A 24656-nucleotide genomic window follows, 5' to 3' on the forward strand; every position below is an offset into this window, starting at 1 on the left:
AGGCTGTCTTTTTTCCATTGGATATTCTTTCCTGCTTTGTCAAAGATCAGTTGGCTGTATACTTTTGGGTCCACTTCTGAGTTCTCAGTTCTGTTCCATTGGTCTATGGGTCTGTTTTTGTGCCAATACCATACTGTCTTGATGATGACAGCTTTGTAGTAGAGGGTAAAGTCTGGGATGGTGATACCTCCCGTTTTGGTTTTATTTTTCAGTATTACTTTGGCTATTCGGGGTCTTTTGTGGTTCCATACAAATTTTTGGATCAAAGATTATTTTTAAGAGGCTCAATACCAATTCTGAGCCAGGAGAGAGATTATTTAAATCACTAGTTAGGAATAATCTAAAAACAAAAGCATATTCTTTTTACAGACAGAACTTTAATACATAATATTGCCAACAGATGTAAATCTGTTAGCTAATTAATAAGTTTATTTAGTGTATAAATAGAACTTTTTCACATTAATGCTACCTCAGATGTGATACAGATTTTATTTTCAGAATGTACCCTGAATTTAAAACAGTGAATCTTTCTTCCCTGATTATTTTTCTGCAGCATTAGAAAATTGAGTACTTAAACATTTCTCTGAGGTTATTAGAAGGGGGATAATCTATCTTTTCTCTAATTGTGGATATTTACAAGATACTACCAAACTAGTAAAGATAGTAAACAACTAAAACAAGAGATTTAAGTTCTTTTCAAAAATAAAATATGTATGTGTGTACTGAATATTTTTCTTTAGAAACCATTTGACTTGGTTTTGTAATTAGAAATTAACTATGAAATGCCAAAATTTCAAAAGGCAGTTATTAGATTATAATGAGAGACTGAAAATTCTGAATTATATTGCTTACTCAGTCCCTACTTTCCATTTTTCAGAAAGAAATATGATCGTTCCTGCTTCATTTCCAAAATAAAGAAAATGTTTAACTCCTTTCTATTTAGTATTTCTGGAAAACAAATTTAAAAGTTAGATAACTACTTCTTTCAAACTTTTCTGACAAACGCAGGTACGTAATAGTATCAGTTCACTGATGAATTTTAAAGTACAAAATATCTATGATCTTGCCATTTTGAAACTACTATTAATTTGCTAACTGCATATTGTGTCTTTCTGGTTTTATTTATGCATTTGTAAGTTATATGTGTATGTGTACATATATACACAATTATTTTACATATGTACACAGGTATTATACATACAGAAAAATGATTCATACTCAAATTTTGTTGTATACCTTTTTCAAATAATACACTATTGTAACATATTCTATAAGCACAGATTAATTTTTGTAGACTTTTGCCTTATGTCTTAAATTTTTGTTATTTGATTTTATGGAAAGATTATTGCTAGGGCAAATGATGTTGGTGTTAGTTAGGGATTAACCTAGTAACTATTAACTGAATAAAGACAAGAAACGTAAAGATATCTTTGTCCTAGAATGTAAGCTCCATGGGACAAGTAACACGGTCTGTTTTGTTAATCACCCCTGCTGAGAACACTGTATGGTTCATTGGAGATGACTAAGAAATATTTGTTGAATAAATGAATTATATTCTCTAACATGAATATCCTAATGGTTCATTTTTAAGTTTATTGATTAGAACTCAGAAGACATTTTTTCCTGGAGAAAATAATTATAAATAATAGCTAGCTGTCTGAAAATGTAATTTATATTTAATTTGATATATCAAATTTTTTTGCTGTTTTTTCCATTAAGTAGAGGTATATATTTTTATTAAACATTATCTTTTTGCAGCAATTACCAGGTAGAAAATAGAAGAATAAATCTTACTAAATGTAAGAACACTCTAAATAATAAATACGCCTGTCTAAGGGTAATCTCCCCTTGAAAAAAGTTTATAGGATTAGAAACCAACTTATTGAAAATTTTCATGCATGATGAAAATTACAACACTTTCTTGAAAAAGATTTTAGAAAACAGTCAAGTTTTGTGTTGCCAGCTGGGCTAGGAAGACATAATTATAAAGGCATTGATTTGATTTGTTAACAGCATTAACTACAACTTTGCATTTACCTGACCACATCAGTTTAGGAATAAAAGTATATAGTATAGATCAAAGTGATAAGGGAAATAATCCTAAACCTTTAGCCTCTTTTTTTTTTTTTTGATAAATTGCTATTCTAGTTTCTTTACCTCTAAATCTATTCTCTGGTGGTATCACATGCTCTCTCTCAAAAAGATATAAAAAATATCTCTTTGGTGATATAGTATTGGTGCCATTCACTGTTAAACTGCTAGGTGATTTTTTTTTAAATCAATAGCTTTTTTAATTCTAATTTACATCTAGTATACCTACTAGATGCTCACTAGATACACTTGAAAGTGCATATCCAGATAGTCACAGTAAATCCAAATAGTATGCTTTGTTCAAAGTACTAACATTATTATGCTGTTTAATTATGATCATAATCTGTAGGATTACAGGAGCACTGATGAAGCACAAATTCAGGGATCCTAGAAAGAATGTTAAAGGGGTAGTCAGCCTTCCATGGGCTGAAGTCCATCAAAGTCAAATAGGTTAGGGCTAAATACTAAAGCCAAGTAGAATTTACGCACATCTCTACTAAGAATACAAAGAGAAAGATGAATGAGGCAGTTTTCCTGCCTCCAGGAAGCTTTGAGGATTGTCAGAGAAGATACATACAGTTAACCCTTCAACAGTGCAGGTGGTTAGGGGCATTAACGCCCTGCACAGTTGAAAATCCACGTATATGTAACTTTTGACTCCCCCCAGAATGTAACTACTAGTTGCCTTTACCCCAAAACTTGACTAATAAGCTACTGTTGACTGGAAGCCTTACCAATAACTATTAACACATTTTTTGTATATGTTTTATATACTGTATTCTTATAATAAAGCAAACTAGAGAAAATGGTATTAAAATCATAAAGAAGAGAAAATAACATTTATAGTACTGTATCACAAAAGTTCCGTGTATAAGTAGACCCACACATTTCAGATCTGTGTTGTTCAGAGGTCATGTATATATAGCAAAATAACCAGAGCAGTGAGATTTAGGGGAGAAGAACAAGTTTTGGAAGACAAAGTAGAGAAAAAACAATGCTGGGTGTAATCTTCAAAGTTTCTCACATGTATTTACTAAGCCACATATTAAGAGTACCTCAGGCCGAAAGAGACTGAGCCAGAAAGGAATGAAATATTATGTTTTTGAGTAACTGCAATGTAGCCAAAGGATATAGGAAATAATGAGGATGAAGAGACGGACAGGGAACTACTAGCTAAGGGAGAGTTTCTTTAGAAAATAGATTTTGTTGGGGTGCCTGAGTGGCTTAGTCGATTAAGCATCTGACTTCAGCTCAGGTCATGATCTTGCAGTTTTCTGGGTTCGAGCCCCACATCTGGCTCTGCGCTGACAGCTCAGAGGCTGGAACTGCTTCAGATTCTGTGTCTGCCTCTCTCTTTCTCTCTCTCTCTGCCCCTCCCTGCTTGTGCATGTGAGCATGGAGGAGCTCTCGCTCTCCCTCTCGCTCTCTTTCAAAAAAAGAAAGAATGAAAGAAAATAGATTTTGTCTTGTGTACATTTGATGGAATTTTAAGCAGGGCATAATATGAGATTTCTTATTGTGGAATGATAATTGTGGTAGATATGTGAGGGCAAAATTAAAACACAGTGTTAGTGAAATAGTTGAGTCCGTGGTTCCCAGATCTAACTGTGTATCATATGTATCTGGTTATTTTTATAAACCCAGAATTTTGGGCCCTGCTTCAGATCTACTGAATCAGAATTTACAAAGGTAGAGCCCAGAGGTTTGAAATGTTGAATGTCCTAAATAATTATGATGCACCTAGGCCAGCGTTTGAAAACAGAGCATTAGGTAACTATTTCTATAGTAGGCTGTTTAAGCTCCATGAGGGCTGTTCTGCTTATCACTATATTCCTTATAACTGGCACAGTGCATGGTAAACGCTCAATAAATGTTTATGTAACAAATATTTCTTGAATGAATGAAGTTGTTCTAAGGTTCAGAAAGTCCATTTCCCATCTTGTGTTTTGGTTCTCTATAGAGTTGTTATAATGAACTGAGCTAATATGTGGAAGTGTTTAACATAGTGCCTGACACACATTAAGTGCTCAATAAATGTTAAAGTAAAGTCTGGTGGGATTGTATGAGATAGATTGAATTACTATCCTCTGATTCTCTCCCCTTAGTGGTTGGCAGTATTCATTAAAGGTTGTATTGCTTTGCAGAGCTAGTAAAGCCCAGAGCATCGCCATTGTAGGTGCTTTTGAATTAGGATTTTGGATTTATAAGCAGATACCAGGAAAGAGCCTGGCCATTAATCCTTCTGAATGGCTTAGAGTCAAGTTCTAAATTCCAGAGCCAACTCCTCTACATCACCTTTCTGTCTTGGGAGATGTGAAGTAAACAAATTTTGAACTTTATAATGCCTGGATATATATATACTTATCTTAGTAATTAGAATGAATTTCTGAGACCTAGCATAGTCTATATTAACAGTATAGTTTTTAGAGCCAGATTGCTTGAGTTTGAATAAGGCTCTGCCACTTATTAACTCTGTAAACTTGGGTAAGTTATTTAACCAGGTTCTCTATGTGTAACATAGTGATGATAATAAAAATTAAGTTAATTGATGAGAAATGTTTACAGTACCACTGTGTACATAGTAAGCACCTCATATAGGAGTTTGGATTTAAAGCTGCAGGCCAAAATGCCAACTGAAGAGCATGAACATTTCCTTGGAATTTCTTCTGGCCTGAGATTTTAAGAAGTGTAGGGCACCTACACTTCACCTATTGGCAAAAATTAAAAAGATAAAAACGACCCAAAATATATATTACAGCAGAGTGCATGGAGAAATAGATAAACACATTAATGAATTGGTAAAGACAAAAATGTGTATAGACCTTTTTGGAAAGGTAAATTTAAATGCCACATCCTTTAGATCATGGAATTTCACTTCAGAAGTTTTGTTCTGTAGAAACACAGACATAGGAAGTGGAAAACAACAGCTTGTACCTTCAAAGCCAGAAATAGTTTTTAAAGCAGCAAATAATAGAGTTAAGAGATTTTTTAAAAATGTATTAACTTTATTAGAAATAGGATAGAGTCACCTCTTAATGACTGGCTATAACTTCAGTTCTTAAAGTCACATGTATTTACAATCAGGAATGTTAACAGCTTTTCCTATATAATTAGACAACAAAGATAGATAAATTAAAATACCTGCAATTATTTTGTGTTCTTGTTAATCTAAAGAATACTAAGCATTCTCTGTAAAATGGCTATTGCCATTCAACTTTGTATACAAGAAGCATAGTGACAGCAACTCAGTTATTTTCCTAAATATATTTTCTATACAAAATAATGTCAAGATACAATTTAGTTAGCTTTTGTCCAATACTGTATGTTAAAAAATGATAAAATAGTTAAGAGTTTGAAAACTACAGTACCATAAAGATCAAGCTATTTTGCTATTTTATTCAGATGTTAGTCTTAGGACTGTCATAGAAATGGGTAAGCAAATTATTGAAAAGATAGAATTTTTACTGTACTCTTAACTGATTTCTACCATGATTAGCAGATGTGAAATAGCACTTTATGCAAGCATGTCAGTGCAGAACTTTACTTGATCTGTACTTAATTAAAAATAACAAAGATGGAATTGATAATTTAGAGAAATACAGTGACCTTATTTCTTCTGGTCTATAAAAACTTTTTTGTACAATGTAAGTAGTAAGTAAATAAATAGTACAGGATTCATCTCTGTGGGACCCAGATGCTGTGGTTTGCCTGAAATAATTTCTTGCCAGTACTTTAATTCTGTGGGGTATGACCTCATAAAAAGAGCCTTCCTCTGAGTAGACAAGAAGCTGGGCACTTGATGTTGAAACTCATAAGAACTTTGTTAGTTATTGCTTTAAGCTAAGAAATATTTTAAGAGCCCCCATAGTCACATGTGAAGAACATCAGATAAATTTCTATATTAAATCTTTATTATAGGTCTCCTGATTGCTTTATGTCTAGATAGTTTATGTAATATAGGACACATGGATTTTCATCACCTTCATCTAATTTAGGTTTGTCAACTCTTGAAGTATCCAGTTACTTAAGAAAAGAAGCCTAGTAAGTCTGATGAAAGTTGCTGATAAAATTTTGATTGCTTGGGCTAATTGTGACATTTGAACTAATATTTGGGTTTATCATGAGATCATTGGTCCTCACACTTTTTTTTGCTGGTTTTACTTGAACCAGATAGTCAACTGATTCCCACTACCATCCCTTCCTCTCACCTGCCAATTCAGAGGGGAAAGAGGAAAGTTAGATGCTAGAGCTAGGCAGGACACACTGGATCTCTCCCACACCCCTAGGAACTTTGGTATGTGTATAAAATGGAGTTTGAAAACTTTGATTATTATACATTTCTAAGTTCAAATTTAAAACATTCACTTAAAGTTAATGAAAACAATGAGGCAATTGTAATGCACATAAAAAATAAAGTTGCAGACTGTTGACATTGCATTTTCATGGTAACCTCAGAGTCTAATTTATTTTCATGTTTTTTAAAAATGATACAGGGGTGCCTGGGTGGCTCAGTCGGTTAAGCATCGGACATCGGCTCAGTTCAAGATCTCACAGTCTGGGTTCGAGCTGTGCGTCAGGCTCTGTGCTGACAGCTGAGAGCCTGGAGCCTGCTTCAGATTCTGTCTCCTTCTTTCTCTGCCCCTCCCCTGCTTACTCTCTGTCTCTCTCTTAAAATAAAATAAAAACTTAAAAAAAAAAATCATACAGCATTGGAATGCCTGGGCGGTTTAGTGTCAGACTCTTGATTTTGGTTCAGGTCGTGATCTTGTGGTACATGAAGTTCGAGCCTGAGTCCTGCGTTAGGCTGCCAGGCTGCACATGGACAGTGCAGAGCCTGCTTGGGATTCTCTTTCTTCCTGTCTTTCTGCCCCTCCCCCCTCAAAAATAAATAAACTTAAAAAAATTATATGGCATTAAGAAAATCTTGATTCATATAGATTACTAGTTATAAATAATAGTTTTTAATAGCTTACCTTAAATCTCAAGATACTCAAATTTATCTAGATGCTTGAATCAAAAAACTTGTATCAAAGTTCAGTTACATTCTAACAACAGCAAATATTCACATTCCTTATTGCATAAAAGTCAGATATGCACACAAATTTAAGTGCTAAAACTAGATTACCACTATTGCACAATACAACTGTTATTCAACATAATAGGAGCATGTACTGAGAACCCTGCCTGTGTTTTTTTGAGAATGTTGCTTCTATTATTGAACTTTGCAGTTTGCAGATCATTTGGAGGGAGGAGAGATTTGAGGTAGATACAATTATCTGCTTCTTTCATAGGATATAAGGAGGATTAAGTGAAATAATACTGGCAAAGTCCTTAGCATACTGCTAAGTGCTCAATAAATGGTAATGGCTGTTTTCAACATTTAATAAATAATTGACTTAACAGAATCAGGTTGAAAGTTATAGGAGCACATTTGAGGTAGAAGCAACATTTTTCCTTAAGATAAAACACTGGAAGAGCAAAGACTTTGGAGTGAAAAAACACCTGTGTTCAAATCCTGTCTGGTGATGGCTGTTTTGAGCCTACTGTATAACCTCATTTGTAAAAAGGGATAATATTTAACCTGTTTACAAGTTTTGAGATAACTAGGCACCTGGTACAGGTTATCATTTGGCACACAGTAGGTTTTAATGAACAATAGCTCTTAAAGAAACTAAGGGCAGAACCAGGTTTAGCCTTGTTTACCTCCAGCTGGGTCAGGAGGAATTGATGTTGCTAATCAGTTAAGCAAAGGAAGATAAATGTCTCTGCTTGGTGTAATTTAGGAAAATCTTTCTGACTGACTTTAATCTTGGTAGAGTTTCCTAAAGATATATCCTTGTTTTGACACCTTTATTAATCTCTATTAACCTGTTCTTTTCAATTCTTAGTATTGTGTCACATCTTTCTTCTTCTTCTACACTCCTGGCTTTATTTGGTACTTGTGCCAGTGATAGAAAAGGGGCTGCTAAGGGAATAAGCAACCTGAAAATGGTAACTTCCTATTGCTGCTAATAGAGATTTCTATAGCTTACAGTCAGTATTGCTCATGTGGTAAGGGTAGAAATTGGGAAAATATTGGAGTCAAAAGAAACAAGTTAAAAATCAGTTTGTAGCTGTTACTGTTGCCTACTTAACAACTCCTGTTTTCAAGTTAATATGTACAGCTTTAGTTTCTTTAGATTTAGTGGTGCTTTCTTTATGTTGAGACTACTTCTGAATGGCTATGAGGTGTAGCCTTAGATACACAGACTACTTTTAAGATTTTGGCTAAAACATAATATCCCCTCTCATTTGATATGCCAGGAAGGAAATACCTGTTTCAGACAGGTTTAAAGCTCCATCTTGGACTTCTTGTGAGAGTTCCATATGTCTTCAGTAATCCAGAAATTTGTATAGCTGCATTCTTACTTTATGTGTTCATGTATGTAATAGACCAATCTCTATATAATTTAATTACATGGCACCTTCACATTGTTCTATGGAAAGCAGGAAAATGTAAAATTAGTTTTATCCAAGCAAAAGCAAGCTAATTTATGTAAATTTTCTTTTTCTCTCTTCCTCCTTTTTTGTTAAATAGGATAAGTTCTGAACGTCGAAAAGAAAAGTCTAGAGATGCAGCGAGATCTCGGCGAAGTAAAGAGTCTGAAGTTTTCTATGAGCTTGCTCATCAGTTACCACTTCCCCATAATGTGAGCTCGCATCTTGATAAGGCTTCTGTTATGAGGCTCACCATCAGCTATTTGCGTGTGAGGAAACTTCTGGATGCTGGTGAGTTGTTTTACAAGGGTGTGATAAGCCTAAAAATTAGAAACGAGAAGTAATTAGAAGGTGTCCTTTATTTTCTGTCCTTTAATGTGATTTTCATTACCTGCTTTTAAAGTTTCAGTAAGGAATTTTCAAGATACTGGCCTTTTCCCCCTCTTTCTCTTCTGCCCCACATTCCTACCAGTCTTTCTTTTAATAACATGACCCTTCTTTTCAATGGTTTGCTTGCCATGTTACTTTAAAAGTAATCATTAAAAGCAACTGGCAAGGCTAATTTTAGTTTTTAAATAAAGTATCTGGGGAAAACTTTATAAAAATATCTAAATATTGCTGTCATTTAAGTAGAACATTCAACTTATTTTCCTTTTCTTGTGCCCTTTTAGGTGATTTAGATATTGAAGATGAAATGAAGGCACAGATGAATTGCTTTTATTTGAAAGCCCTGGATGGTTTTGTTATGGTTCTCACAGATGATGGTGATATGATCTACATTTCTGATAATGTGAACAAATACATGGGATTGACTCAGGTTAAATACCCATATATTAAGAGCCCTTCTAAATGTTTTTATGATTTTATGATAGAGATCTAATTTTTTAAATGTTCTTACAGTTTGAACTAACTGGACACAGTGTGTTTGATTTTACTCATCCATGTGACCATGAAGAAATGAGAGAAATGCTTACACATAGAAATGGTAAGAAAAGTCTGGTGTTTGATTTAATCTGACAGGTGGTTTTACCTAATAAGATACTGTTACTAATTTAAAATGTTTGCTGTTATACTAACCTAAGGCTCAAAATATCATTTCATGTTTAATAAAATATTACTCTGTTCTTTGTTAAATCTTGGTTATTGTTTTTTAGAAATTTCATAAGAATACCTTAATTTTTAAAGCTCACCTAATTGCATAAATAATTATACAGATATAATACTACATAAAACTCAAGGGACCCAAAGAGATCAGTTTATAACATACAACAACCTTTAGGCAAGGGGAAGTCATAATAAATAATAAGATTTTAGATAGTTGTTATACTTGACGTATAACAGTTTGTGTTCAAGCTTTCTAAAAGACCAGGATAAAGAAAAGAGAAAGTTCACCAGATTTTTCAAAAGTCTAATAACTGCTTATTTGACTTCAGGATGTTCACAATAATTTGAGACTAAGTAATATTACAAAGTATTATATTATTTGCCCCCACATTAGCAGCAGTAAAAAAGACCCAGTAAGACCTCTTAACTCTTAGGATTGAGATTTTTTTTTTAGTGTTTATGTATTTTGAGAGAGAGAGAGTCATTATTTTGAGAAAGAGAGAGACAGAGCATGAGCTGACGAGGGACCAAGAGAGAGACAGAATCCCAAGTAGGCTTCACGTTGTCAGCACAGAGCCCTATGAGGGGCTCGAGTTCATGAATCCCGAGATCGTGACATGAGCCACAATCAAGAGTTAGATGCTTAGCTGACTGAGCCACCATGTGCCCCTAGGATTGAATTGTTCAAAATAAGTCTTCTAAGATTTTTGGAAAATACCTCTTGAATTACAAAAGCTTAATAATTAAAACCTCTTTACACTTGTGCCTTCTTAAGAAGCCACAAAGTATACTGATAAATTATAAAATTACCACAGTGAAAAATTGTTATTATGCTCTGTAGTTGTCCTTTGCTGCTCTCTAATTAAGAGTGTAAGTTTGTTTGCTTCTGTATTACTTTTTGAATATTTTTATGGTTTTCTTTTTCATCTGATTTCATTTTTGATAATAGTTAACCTCTATTGAGAGATTACTCTGTGCCAGAACACTCTTCTCTGCATATTATATGCGTTAACACCCTGTGAAGTTACTGTTACTATTTCTACTTTACTGAGGAAACTAAGACACAGAATTATTTGGAAACTTACCCAAGATTACTTGGTTAGTAAATGGTAGAGTGTAGGTTAAATTCTGGTAGTTGGGCTCATTAATACTTTGGAGATGTTTCATGTTCACCAACTCTTACTACATTCTGTGGCCACTTTTGACCTTTTCAGTAGGAATCCCCTCCTGTTTTTTAATTTCATACTTTGTATGAAATTTCATACTTTGTGTTCACTGTGAACTTGGGAAAGCAAATATATAATTTTTAGAATTCTGTATGAAGGAAGAGTAAATACACTTCACATAGGCACCAGTTGTCGATTAGTTTAGTATAGGACTTCTAGTGTTTACAGACTTTGAGGTTCGTATTGGATGCTCAGTGCCTCCCTTGCACTAGACTAAGGATAGATATTAGGAAATTTTGATTTGGTAATGATGCTAATGCATTATTCTAAATCAAATATATTCCACATAATACAGTTTAAATATGTTTTTGAATAAAAAAAATTTTTTAAGACAAATGGTTTTTAAAACACATCAACTTTTTGAAAATCCTAATGTAATCAATGTTTAATGTTTTGGGAAATAGAAATGCACTTTTCACTTTTAGAGAAGAGGGGTTTGCTGCAGTGCATCACATATTAATGATATGCTGAGAACCAGTGGTGTATTTATACAACATAGTTCTATTATTTTTTCCACTTAAATTCTAAAATGACTTAGAGTTCATTAAATTATTATAAAATGATTTGTTTTTAGAGATCTGAAAATTTAGTTCTTTTAAAATGTTTTTTTTTTTTCCATTAGGAAAATGATAGTACCTTGGTTTTTAAATTAATCTTCCTGTCCCAATTCAAAGGCTTTGGGTTTCCAAAGGTCAGTACAATTCAAGCTTAGATTACGAAGGACTGAAAATCCTCAAATATTTTACAAGTAGATCTCTGCTGGCACCACAACCACAACACACCTCTGTACCACCACTGAGTCCAGTATGGTTCTTGTGGCATCTTTTTAAAATCCATTCCCAAACGCTGCAAGGGAGGGCAAATTTAAACCTTAATTTGACTCAGCCCAAATAATTGTATCAGCACCAAGATTGCCCCTTTGCATAATTCCAATACTATGGGACTAGAACTCTTCTAGAAGAGTCCAGCGTTTCTAGCTAAGTAAGACTAAATTTAAACTATCTTATTTCTTTTATATTATTTACTAGCCTTAAAATCCCCAGATCCTTTTTTTTCCTTTAATTTCCCTCCTCCTCACTTATTTCCATCAGTTTTCAAGTTTTTTCTAGTTTTTTATGTGTCATTTGTTACCCTTCTTTTCACTTCTCTTACTGTTCAGCCCCTGATTACCATCATTATATTTTAATTCTAATACATCATATATATTGCTTCTAGATTAATGTAACATAAGTTCCTGACTGTGCTTCCCCTCTCAGAATTTTTTAGAAGCTCCATGTTGTATATTGAAGGCCGAACTCCTAATTAGGGCATACAAGGGCCTCCGCTTATAGCCCCAATCTTTTCTTTCTAACTATCTCATTATGCTTCTGCATGTACTTTATATTGCAGCAGCCTGATCTATCTATTAGTCCCTGAACATGTGTTTGTTTTTTTCCCCACCTCTGTGCTTTTCATTATTTTCCTTTTCACCATGTTTGAGTTATATAAGGCTTGGAATGGGCGTAAATATACCTAAATTTATTTCACTCTAATTTTGCTTTGAAAAGTCATTCAATATTTTGTTTTTTCCCACTAGTAACAAAATAGAAATAATGTCATGCCTGCCTTACAGGAAGATCTGAGGAAAAATCAGATATATAAAAATGTTACCTGCTTTGAAAAGAAAGTTGCTATTTTAATTCTATAAATACATGGAATGTTTATTATAAATTGAGCTAACACATTTGGCAAAGGTTTGGAGGAGTTCGCTGAAGTTTTTTTTTTGGGAGTGTGTGCTTATTATTACACTGATATAGTACACTTAATAAGGCACTCTCCTACAACATTTGTATTTCTTTGTAATTTTGCCAACTTTAATGGCTCAATGTGAAATGGTTAACTGTTATCTGCAATCAGGGAATCACTGGAATTGTGAACCCCAGTTACTCATTGGAGCATGTTAGATTCTTTGGTTGTGTTGGAGTGTGAATTACTGTTTATGCTGAGACCTTTAATTGAATAGTACCTAGGTGCTACTCTTACTGAAACAATTTTAAATATTTAATTATGTTTTTAAATTTTATTTCCTGCTTTCATTAGGCCTTGTGAAGAAGGGTAAAGAGCAGAATACACAGCGAAGCTTTTTTCTCAGAATGAAATGTACCCTAACTAGCCGGGGGAGAACCATGAACATAAAGTCAGCAACATGGAAAGTAAGTAAAAATTATTTGTAAGTGGTGATATGCTTGATTTATAGATAAATTCATGCATCTCAACACTCATACAACTCAACACTTAAATGCTATTTAAGATACCATTAGGATTGTGAGGGAAAACTTAAAGTTGTTCATTGGCATTTGCAGAGTTACCATCCAAAATTGTAGCAGTTTGCCAGTTTGAGGCATGAACTTAGGTGAACTGTGACTCTGGTGTACCAAACTAACTTAATCAGTTGGTTTTTCCAACTACCCAGTGTTTGAATATTGATAGAACTTAAATTTTCTATTCATTCTTGTTTCATTTCTTTGCTCAGTGTTGAAATCAAAGCAAGAAATTATAAAAATAGTAAGTCAGACTGCCACTAAACTGACTAAATGAATGAAAAAATCAAACCAGATTTTCATGAAGGGAATATTTTATTTTTTATTTTTTTAATTTTTAAAAAAAATTTAAAATATTTCTTTTTGAGAGACAGAGAGAGGCTGGAGGAGGAGTAGAGTGAGGGAGCACAGGATCTGAAGTAGGCTCTGCATTGACAGCAGAGAGCCTGACATGGGGCTCGAACTCACGAACCGTGAGATTATGACTTGAGCCAAAGTCAGGCGCTCAACCATCTGGGCCACCCAGGTGCCCCTGAAGGGAATATTTTAGTGAGTAATTTATGGTGCCTGAGTCATGAATGGTGTCATGGGAAACACTTACGGATTTCAAAGATAGGGTTAATCTACTAATGACAGTAAATTTTATCAAAGCTTACTTGCGTTGTCACACTTCAGCTATTTATCTTTGCATATTTTTTACTAGCATTTTATATTTTTTAAATAATTGCTTTGTTTTCTTTGTGCACAGGTACTTCACTGCACAGGCCATATTCATGTCTACGATACCAATAGTAACCAATCTCAGTGTGGGTATAAGAAACCACCCATGACATGCTTGGTGCTGATTTGTGAACCCATTCCTCATCCATCAAATATTGAAATTCCTTTAGATAGCAAGACTTTTCTCAGTCGTCACAGTCTGGATATGAAATTTTCTTACTGTGATGAAAGGTAAATGATATATAAACTATAACTTGAAATTTTAATTAGTCTGTAGCATCCAGAGATATATAATGCATAATTTGAGGAAGAATAGGTTACTTTTGGTTATGGACTAGAAAGAGAAGTGTTTGATCATCTCCTCACCCTACATATTGCTCATGTTTTCTATTGCCATTTCTGTTCACATTCATAACTTTTCAATTGCCAATTTGATATTTTTATTTGGATATTCTTTCTGTATTAATAAACAATATTTCTGTAACTGGACTGTACCACTATTGCTCCAAGACAACAACTTCAAAAATTGCTTTTCCTTTTTACAATGCCTAGCATGGTTAGTATACCACTATAGACACACAACTCATGCAAATATTTGGAAGTCATCTTAGCATTTCTTTTACCTTCATTATGTATACTCAGTTGGTCTCTAAATCTCACAGATTTGCTATTTACGTATGTCTCTTGATCCATTTGTTCCTTTTCACCCTTGCTTTCCTGCCACTGAATGCTTCAGCTCATTATTAACTTTGCTTTAAATTGTTGCCATAATCTTCTAAACTGTCTCTTTGCCAACAGATTTTTGCCCTTTAATCTCTCATCTATGTTCCCAAAAAGTGGACTTCCTAACATGAAAATCAGATCTTTACACAGAAAAAACTCTGGTTTATAAAAATATTAGAGGAGGGCAGGAGATCTTTCTTTATCAAAAAAAGATGTACATTTTGAAAATCTGAAAGAAAACTAGACCTCGACAATAAAACCCAAACTTTGCGTAGCATAGCCAACAAAGATATTTATGATGTGGCCTCTGCCCACTTCTCTAAATTAATCGGGAAGAGAGGGGACCTCTTCTGATGTGACCCCTCCACCCCCATACCCTACAGCTAGAGAGTACCATGTGCTGATTTGCTGTCGTAGTGCCTTTACATATATTTTCTCATTCTGCAGTGAAGTTTTCTTCAACTCAACACATATTCTTCAGGAGCTATCTAGATACTCCTTTGTGGAACCTTTCTTGTTTCGTCAGTATACTCTACTATTCCTGTGCATATGTCTATCATTTTTTCTACCGTTGTAATTTATTTATTTGCTTGTCTCATTTTTTTTAAATATTTTTTTAAATGTTTTTATTTCTGAGAGAGAGACAGCGTGAGCAGGGAGGGTCAGAGAGAGAGGGAGACACAGAATCCGAAGCAGGCTCGTTTCTCAGCTAGCTGTCAGCACAGAGCCCGACGCGGGGCTCGAACCCACGAACTGTGAGATCATGACCTGAGCCAAAGTCGGACGCTTAACCGACTGAGCCTCCTAGGCGTCCCTCTTGTCTCAGTTTTTACTAAAAGACTGTATAACATAGTAGCTGAAGGTATAGATTTTGTAGCCAGACTACTAAATCCTGACTTTGCTGCCTATATCCAAGTGATCTTGGGCCTATTAGTTCTTCTTTTTGAGCATCAGTTTCTTCCATCTTTTGTAACACCTTCTTAATGTAGGGCCATCTTAAAGATTGTATGAGAGTACCCGTTTTAAGCACTTAGTCAAATATAAAGTAGATAAAAATCCTCCACTCTACTGGACAAGGAAATGTTACAGAACTCTGGCTTTAGAATAAAATAATCCTGGATTTAGTCCTGGCTTGCAGCTCTGATACTTACAGTGTGGTCTTGGTATTAAAACTTAACTCTTTCAAATTTTACGATCCTTACAATAAGGGTAATATTTCCAAAATCTCTTGTCAGAATTAAAGGAGCTTGTTGAGTGCCTTGTACACATAATGAATGCTTCACCACTGGTGACAAGCATTTTCTGGTGTTTATTGCCATTATTCATGTGGATATACGATAGAACAGAGATACCCATCCATTTTTGAGGAATTATTTTTTATCTTTCAAACTTAGTAGCAAAGTATAGAGATAACTGTGGAGAATGGAAAGTGGTGGAACTAGAATGAGAATTGAGAAAGGGAGTGACATTTCTCGCAGATTGAATGAGAAAACTGGCAAAATGATCACGACAGAGGAATAAGACTGCCAGCTTAGAGATCATCCAAGTGAGGTTTTAGGTTTGACCGGGAGATTGCTGTTCTTTGGTTAGAGCTCTTTACAGGAACTCTCACATCTAAAACCCCTAAGAACTGAGACCGAGGAAAATTTTTTGCCCCATTTTGAGAAAACCTAACCTACCAAAACTTCTGACATTCAGAATATTTCACAGATGCTTATTATTTACTATACTAATTTCTGTTTATAGTCAGTCAGCACATTTATTTGGCATCTACAATGTTCATGGCAAAGTAGAAATGAAGAGTAACAGTTCTTGTCCTCAGGACACCTATAATAAGTGATTAATATGCTGCATAGTTGCTTTAGATCACAGGTTTCCTAGTCCATTAAAAACATTTTATGATCAAATTTTCTGGATCACTCCCCTTTTTGGTACAAAATATAAGCTGTACTTAAGTTAAATAAAATTGACTTTCTAAGAAAACATGCTTTTTTATATTTTAACATTTTGCATCCCTTAATGATAGATGTACCTCAACTCAGACTGAGAAGCACTGATTGAGATCTAATTAAATCAGAGCTTCTTAACAGGGTAATAAAAGGCCCTTGTTAATCTGCTTACTTCTCTAGCCTCATTTCTCCTCACCTACCCCACTAACCACATGAGAGTCTTTCTCGTTTATACAATGTCAAGTATTTTCACATCTCTATCTTTGCTTCTGGTAGACCTTCTTCCTGAAATGGTTTTGCTCTCTGCTTCTCTTCTATGCTCACCTCATAAGTCTCCTATAAGAAATTATCGCTCACCCAACCATTTTTTTCTCATTGATAAGGGTGATTTCTCTGATTCCTGCAACAGATTACCATCATTACACTTACCACATTATTTCGTAAGTAGTATCGTAAGTGTTCCAGAAGATAGCTACATGTTGGGTTTTGACTTTGTGTTTTCATACTCGAACAGTGCCAGGCATACTTAAGCCATGTAAAGATTTATTTATTTTTTTAAGTTTATTTATTTATTTTGAGAGACTGAGAATGTGCAAACAGGGAGGGGCAGGGAAGAGGGAGACAGAATCCGAAGCGTGCTCTGTGCGGTCAGTGCAGAGCCTGATTGTGAGGCTTGAACTCAAGAACTATGAGATCATGACCTGACCTGACGGGAATTAAGAGTCAGATGCTTAACCCAAGAGTCATGTAGGTGTCCCAGGCATATAAAGATTTAAATAAAGGAAGGGTTTTTTTTTTTTTAATCCCATGGGAATTTTGTTTAAAAGTAACCTATTTAAGATGAATTAAAATTATTTTTAAAGGATAATTTAAAGAAATAGGACTATTTTTTAAAAACACTAGTTTCCTTTGTAATGCTGCCACCTAGTGCAGATGTGTTTAGGGATACCCCTTTGTAAAGAAGTCTGCATTTTAGCTTTGGTTTAGTTTTTGGGGTTTTTAACAAACCTCTTTCTATTTATCTGTAACTATTGTGGAATAAACTATATGGCAGATCTTGCCTTAAAGTGTGAAAACACAAACTATTACTTTTATACATTCCTTAGAAGGATATCTTCCTTGTGTGTTTTTTGTAGTTATTTTTCTGGACACAGTACATTAAGTAACTTTTGCTTACACCTAAGAAAGTCTCAAGAAATCGAAAAGTTTAACTCACGGGGCGCCTGGGTGGCTTAGTCAGTTAAGCGTCCGACTTCCGCTTAGGTCATGATCTCGCGATTCGTGGGTTCGAGCCCTGCGTCGGGCTCTGTGCTGACTGCCAGCTCAGAGCCTGGAGCCTGTTTCAGTCTGTGACTCCCTCTCTCTCTGACCCTCCCCTGCTCACGCTGTCTCTCTCTCCTAGAAATAAAGAAAACATTAAAAAAAATAAAAAGAAAGAAAAGTTTAACTCAGGTTTTGCTCCTAGAAAAAAGAACATTTCTGTGTAATGTGGTGGTAGAAAAATCGCTTTCTCTTTCACATGAAATGGGTTCCATTTCTGACTGGCTACAGAGTAGTAAGATCTAATCTCTGTTTTAAAAGAACTACCAGGAAACCAAAAGGAGTTTAGGCTAGATTACTTTCTAGTCCATTTTCAGTTTGATACCATTATTTCATCTAAAAAGAATTCCTATAATTTTATATTATTTAAAAACCTAAGTTACAAGAGCATCTTCTAAAACACACATAATATATATTTCTTTACTTCCCACTTAGTGTAGATAGTCTTTGATATTAAAATTCTGTAGTAAATATTGATCCCCTAAATTGAAGCCTTGCCTCAGGGCACTGTTAAATAAAGAATCTGGTTTGTACATAGTCCTACAAAAAGAATCTGGTTTTATGGCAAACTAATGTTAAAGATTTAATCTTGTATTTTAAGTTAAATGTCAGTGACTACCATTACAATCTTTACCATTTTATTTAGCAGTACTTTCTATCTACTTAAGAACCCCCTGTCTTATTACCAAAAGTAAGTACAGTAAAATGTGAAGACAATAGGTAACAAGTTTAAGTGAAGGGAATAAATGGCTTAAAAAGCAGATGTGAACCCAAAGGATTTAAAGAACATGCATGGTGCCATATTTGTAACTCTAGAGTTACCAAAAGTGAGATGTAAACTTATTCTAAGCAAAGAAGATGCTCTTTATTTTTGAAAATTCACTTGTCCATGAGATTAATGCATATCAGTTACTTTAGAGAAGCAAATTTTCTCTTTTTTCTTCTTACATTCTTTACTTAACAGAATTACTGAATTGATGGGATATGAGCCAGAGGAACTTTTGGGCCGCTCAATTTATGAATATTACCATGCTTTGGACTCTGACCATCTGACCAAAACTCATCATGATAGTAAGTACAATGGAAGTGCTATGTAGATTTTCTATTTATTTAACTCTTAACAATCTCCTTACTGTTTGGCCACACATCTAATGTTTTGGGTAAAATTAACCAATCTTCCTAGACTAAATGTCTTAATAGAACTTTTCATAAGGGATATCAACCATTAAGTCTACGTTTTATGTTTGTTGTAACTGGTACTAGTTAAAGTAGAATCATTTAATCTATAAAACTAACCTGGCATTTTTAATACAAAGACTAAAAACGCCACAGAATATTGTATAGCATCATTTTCAGAATTCACATTTAAGTATTTAGATCCGTGGTTAGCATACGGAAGGCACTTAGAAAATAATTGTTGAGCGACTCAGTGAATGTAAAGGTGATCAAATGTCATGTACAGGTGGTAACAAGTACCCTTGACATACGATATAGTTCTCAATTTTACTTGTGAATGTTATTTGAAGATTCCATAGTAAGACTTGCAAATCTCATTTGCCTGTTTAATCTCTACCTAAACGTGACTTACCAATGTGATTTGGGGATACCTGAATGTCACTGAGTTAGAATGATTATCTTTGAACTGCAGAATGAGCCCAAGTCAGCAGTCAGGACCCCAAGACTCATGATAATGTCATCAGTACTTTTTATCTGGTACTTGCTCCCAAATTAGTAATTGATTAAGTTTGCTTAAATTGCCAGGATTTCAGCATGATATCAGTTGAAATTCAAATATGCAAGCACAGCTACTTGAAGCTTTGTTAATTCTCCAGAAACCTAAGTAGAAGTGTAAGGAAATGTAGTAGTGCCACTTGCTCAAATGTGCTTTGTAGAATCAAGATTATTCATTCTCTAGTCATTGTGATACTTTCAACATATAAATCATTAAAGGAATTTTGGTCACTGCTGTCCCTCATTCCTGGCTTTCATTTTATTTAAAGTGAAGATTGGCAGGAAAGGAGTTTATTTTCGGGGTTGGAAGAATGAACTATGTATATATTTGGCGATGCTGGGGCTTTTTCTCTGTCACTTTAAACAATTATAATTTTATTAAAATAAACCTCTTTTCTAAAATAATCAACATTCAGCATCCATTTATTTGATTGAAAGTTTGAAGTTATTTTCTCTGCATGACTTCTTCCTTTTCACTCCTAGTGTTTACTAAAGGACAAGTCACCACAGGACAGTACAGGATGCTTGCTAAAAGAGGTGGATATGTCTGGGTTGAAACTCAAGCAACCGTCATATATAACACTAAGAACTCTCAACCACAGTGCATTGTATGTGTAAATTATGTTGTGAGGTAAGTCTGAAAAGTAAATATTTGAGGGGAGCAAGTAATAACTTTTTTGGATAGTTTGTTCTTTTATGTAAAGGGAGATAAGATTATAAAATGTTAACTGAATTTTATTTTCACATTTCTACCTAATTATGGTTTTCAGTACTCAGACCTGAGTGGCCAGGCCTGCTGTTCTGCGGTGATTGTACTATTATCAGTAGCCATCTCTTCCCATTCTTTTCACTCCCATTTTTAAAAAGACCTTTAAAAAAAGACCAGATTTCCTATTCGATTAGTTTACTGTAGCCCTATTTCTGTCAGCATATACTATTTCAAGTAGCTATGTTATTTTTATCGGAAGAACCCTGGCCTTGGAATAGGTAGGTTTGTGTCAAACCTCTTTCACTTATTAGCTGCATGACCTTGGGAAGTACTTATTACTTTGAATTTCACCCATGTAGGAGAGATGATAATACTTATCTCAGAAGGTTATAATGAGGATTAGATGAAATCCTATATGAGATTACTGTAAAAGGCTGTATAATACAGTGCATGGCTCTTTTGTATTCAATAACTCTTAGTTGACTGGTTTGTGAATATTATGGATATCATAAAATGATCTTTCATTTGATCTGCTTCAGCAGGTGACTGCATCCTGCTAGCCCATCTTCCACATTACCACCATACTGAGTTTTCTTGCATGGACACCTGATCATCTCATTTTCCTTAGAATTATTTTAAAGATCTTTCACCCCCAAGATAAACCCTTACTTGAATAGCATCATCTCTTGACATTTTCTTTACTTTTATGCTTCCATAGATTCCATCCACCCTCTTTCTAAAATCTGTGGCCATGTCACTTGGGAAGACTTGGGTCATTTGTTTTAATTTTTGCCACTTCTGACACCATCCTTTAATGGTTTTTATTTTTATTTATTTTGTTTTTTTTACTTTAGAGTGCACAAGCCAGGGAGAGGGGCAGAGGGAGAAGGAGAATCTTAAGCAGACTCCACATTGAGTGCGGAGCCTGACTCAGGGCTGGATCCCATGGCTCTGGGATCATGACCTTAGCTAAAATTAAGAGTTGGACACTCAAGTGACTGAGCCACCCAGGCGCCCATCCTTTAATGTTTTAATATTAGTGCCAATTCTTTTGTGACTTTCCCCATTATAAAAGAATCACTCACTTGGAATGTCCTTTTTTTGCCCCTGTCCCATCTGCCTAACAAACCCTACTTGAGCTGAAGTTTTAGCTTGTTGGCTGTAGAGCAGACCTTCCCTATTTTAGCAGTTACCATTTTGTATTTTAATTGTTTGTACATCTACTTTTGCACTGGGTTCTAAATTTCCTGAGGACAAAGTTTAGTTATTTTAAACTTTGTATCCTTCGTTCATTTTACTTAGTGAACACTTAAATATTTGTGATTAAAGAAACAATGAAAACTTACATTTATGCCAAACACATAGATCTGTTGTTCATCATCCCTCTTCAACTGTATTCTATAGGTGTTAATCACTATATTATTTTCTTAACACCAAGGAAAATAACGGCACCCTTGCCCCCTTAGAAAGGCCTTGGTCATTTATCTATATATCTTTATATTCTAGGGCTAACCTTAGGTCATGCTTATACATCAGTTCCAAAGAGTTCTTCTGTGCCAGTTGCATTACATGTGAATCCGCACAAAAATTATGAAGATGTGTTTGTGCCCTTCATGTACTTGACTATTCCATTTCTTTGTCACCATCACTCTTCCCAAAGCGAGAGCTGAAGTTTCTTAATTTAGTCACATATGTAAAATATCTTGTACTATGAATTTTTATAGATCTTTATTTCATATTGGCATTTTAAACCTGAATGTGACCAAGTATGCCTGAAAGATTACGTTAAAGCATCTTAAAATGTTCCCTTTCATAAAGCATTATTTTAAGAGAGAAGTCATTTTAGAGACCCCCTGCATTGTGTCAGTGCTCAGTTAAAAGTTACTAATCTCTCTTTTTTGACAGTGGTATTATTCAGCACGACTTGATTTTCTCCCTTCAACAAACAGAATGTGTCCTCAAGCCAGTTGAATCTTCAGATATGAAAATGACTCAGCTGTTCACCAAAGTTGAATCAGAAGACGCAAGTAGTCTCTTTGATAAACTTAAGAAGGAACCTGATGCTTTAACTTTGCTGGCCCCAGCTGCTGGAGACACAATCATATCTTTAGATTTCGGCAGCAATGGTGGGTCTTTAATATTTCTGTTGATTGCCTAAACTATGTCTATTGCTGTAAGCCCATTTTAACTGAACTTGGACATTTTTTATTGGTAATCATTTGGACATGGTAGTCTTATATATTTTGTTTTTCAAAGTCTTCTTCAAAGTATTTGCTTAAATATTTTTGCCCCTGTAATTGCTCAGCATTCCTGCTTCTGTCACATGGTTAGAAATTGTGCTTCAAAGGGTGCTTAGGTATTTCTTCTTCCCACTTTAATGTTCTCAGCTACCCTGCTATTTCTGTATCCCATTGCCCTATTTTTTCCACAATGTAGGAGAGTTAGTTATATTGTAATCAGCATAGTTGACTAAAAGGAAAAATCACCAGTCGTACCATAATATCAGACACTGGAAATGAAAACTGTAATTTCAAAGTTAGTTAAATTTTAATGAATGAAAGGTTGTGAAAGGGTTGGAATTGCAGAGGGTTTTTTTTCTTTGTTTATTTTGAGACAGCACGTGTAAGTGGGGGAGAGGCAGAGAGAGAGGGAGAGAGAGAATTCCAAGCAGGCTCTGCTCTGTCTACACAGAGCCCACCTCAGGGTCATTCCCATGGAACTGTGAGATCGTGACGTGAGCTACAATCAGGAGTTGGAAGCTTAACCAACTGAGCCACTTGGTTGCCCCTGCAGGGGTTTTTTATGTTATAAATATAATAGGAGCTATCAATAGTAGATTGGGAAGAAAACTCAGACTTAGGGTTATACCATAAGATCTGTAAACTTAATGATGAAGGAAAATTTGGCAACATTTTTGTTTGAGTAAATTAGAGGTTTTGTAAAAGGGGGCTTCCATTTCTGTATATGTTAAAATCTAGCTACTATTTAAATTGGCTAATAATTTTTTTCCCCTGTAGACACAGAAACTGATGACCAACAACTTGAGGAAGTTCCACTGTATAATGATGTAATGCTTCCCTCATCCAATGAAAAATTACAGAACATAAATTTGGCAATGTCTCCATTACCTGCTTCTGAAACACCGAAGCCACTTCGAAGTAGTGCTGACCCTGCACTCAATCAAGAAGTTGTACTAAAATTAGAGCCAAACCCAGAGTCACTGGAACTGTCTTTTACTATGCCCCAGATTCAAGATCAGCCAGCTAGTCCTTCTGATGGAAGCACTAGACAGAGTTCACCTGAGGTAGGTGTCATGGTAAAAGAAGAGCATAACTTTCATATTTATAGTTCAGGAATATATTTATAAAATGAATACCAAAGAAGGTTTAAATTTAGTCATTGATAGAAAACAATGTGCCTATAATAGCTCCAAGCCCATACATACTGCCCGTTGTGTTGGAGAATTGTCAAGTAGCAAAAGCCTAATTTTAGTAAGCTAATTGCAGTTTAGTCCACTTTGCATCACTTTTGAAATTCTGGATAAATTTAACATGAAAATACGAAGTTTTACAGAGAACAAATGCTTGGTAACTTTTTTATTCGAGTTCTGTCTTGATAGTAGTTTTTCTGTAAACAAAATGAAAATAGTTTTTAAAGGCCAGGATGAGGCCAAGACTAAAGATGTCACATAGGGGCTCTATTTCTAAATGTAGAATGATTCAATTTCAGAGCTTCCTATGTCTAAAACAGCTCAGGAGTAGGGCAACTCAGACTTGAATATTATGACTTGATGAGGCACAAATAAACCTTAATAAATGGCGAATAATTTTACATTAAATATCAATTCAAACTGGCAAGCTAAGAGTAGATTTGACATATCAGAGTCTTCAGGAGAAAATACTCTGTGCTGTGGTTGCTCAGCTTCCCCAGCATAAAAATCTACTGATTATTTGTGTTTAATCAAACAAAGGTAAATCTAACAAAAACATTAAAATGAGGGAAGCAAAAGTTTATGCTTAAACTCTATAGCTATGGTTTTCTGGTTATAATCCTTGCTCAGAACTCCTAAAATAGCACTGCATTCATTAAGGGGAACGCAAGTAAAACAACTTAAGTCTCTACCCCTACTCCACCCCAGGGTAGATGTGAGATTTTTAGGTAGATCACCACGGAAGTGTGGCCTCTCAGTACAAAGGTAGAATCCAGTGAATAGTATATCATATCTAATTATTGGCCAATTAGGTACCATGTGGGAGTTGAATTATTAAATGAATTCTACTCCTCAGAAGAAGATAAGTATCATTTA

General features: G+C 34.8%; 1 protein-coding gene across 1 annotated transcript in view; it reads left to right on the forward strand.

Moving 5' to 3' along the window:
- Positions 1–24656, forward strand: part of HIF1A (hypoxia inducible factor 1 subunit alpha) — a 44434-nt gene that overhangs the window by 13548 nt on the left and 6230 nt on the right. The window contains exons 2-10 of the mRNA XM_039240764.1: positions 8669–8859; positions 9240–9385; positions 9469–9553; positions 12978–13090; positions 13947–14149; positions 18875–18981; positions 20125–20272; positions 22256–22476; positions 23368–23654. Coding sequence (XP_039096695.1) covers positions 8669–8859; positions 9240–9385; positions 9469–9553; positions 12978–13090; positions 13947–14149; positions 18875–18981; positions 20125–20272; positions 22256–22476; positions 23368–23654 — 1501 coding nt within the window. The remainder of the gene's footprint in view (positions 1–8668; positions 8860–9239; positions 9386–9468; positions 9554–12977; positions 13091–13946; positions 14150–18874; positions 18982–20124; positions 20273–22255; positions 22477–23367; positions 23655–24656) is intronic.

Source organism: Hyaena hyaena, unplaced genomic scaffold (assembly GCF_003009895.1).
Source record: "Hyaena hyaena isolate Hyena2069 unplaced genomic scaffold, ASM300989v1 scaffold_181, whole genome shotgun sequence".
In the NCBI taxonomy this organism is placed as follows: domain Eukaryota; kingdom Metazoa; phylum Chordata; class Mammalia; order Carnivora; family Hyaenidae; genus Hyaena; species Hyaena hyaena.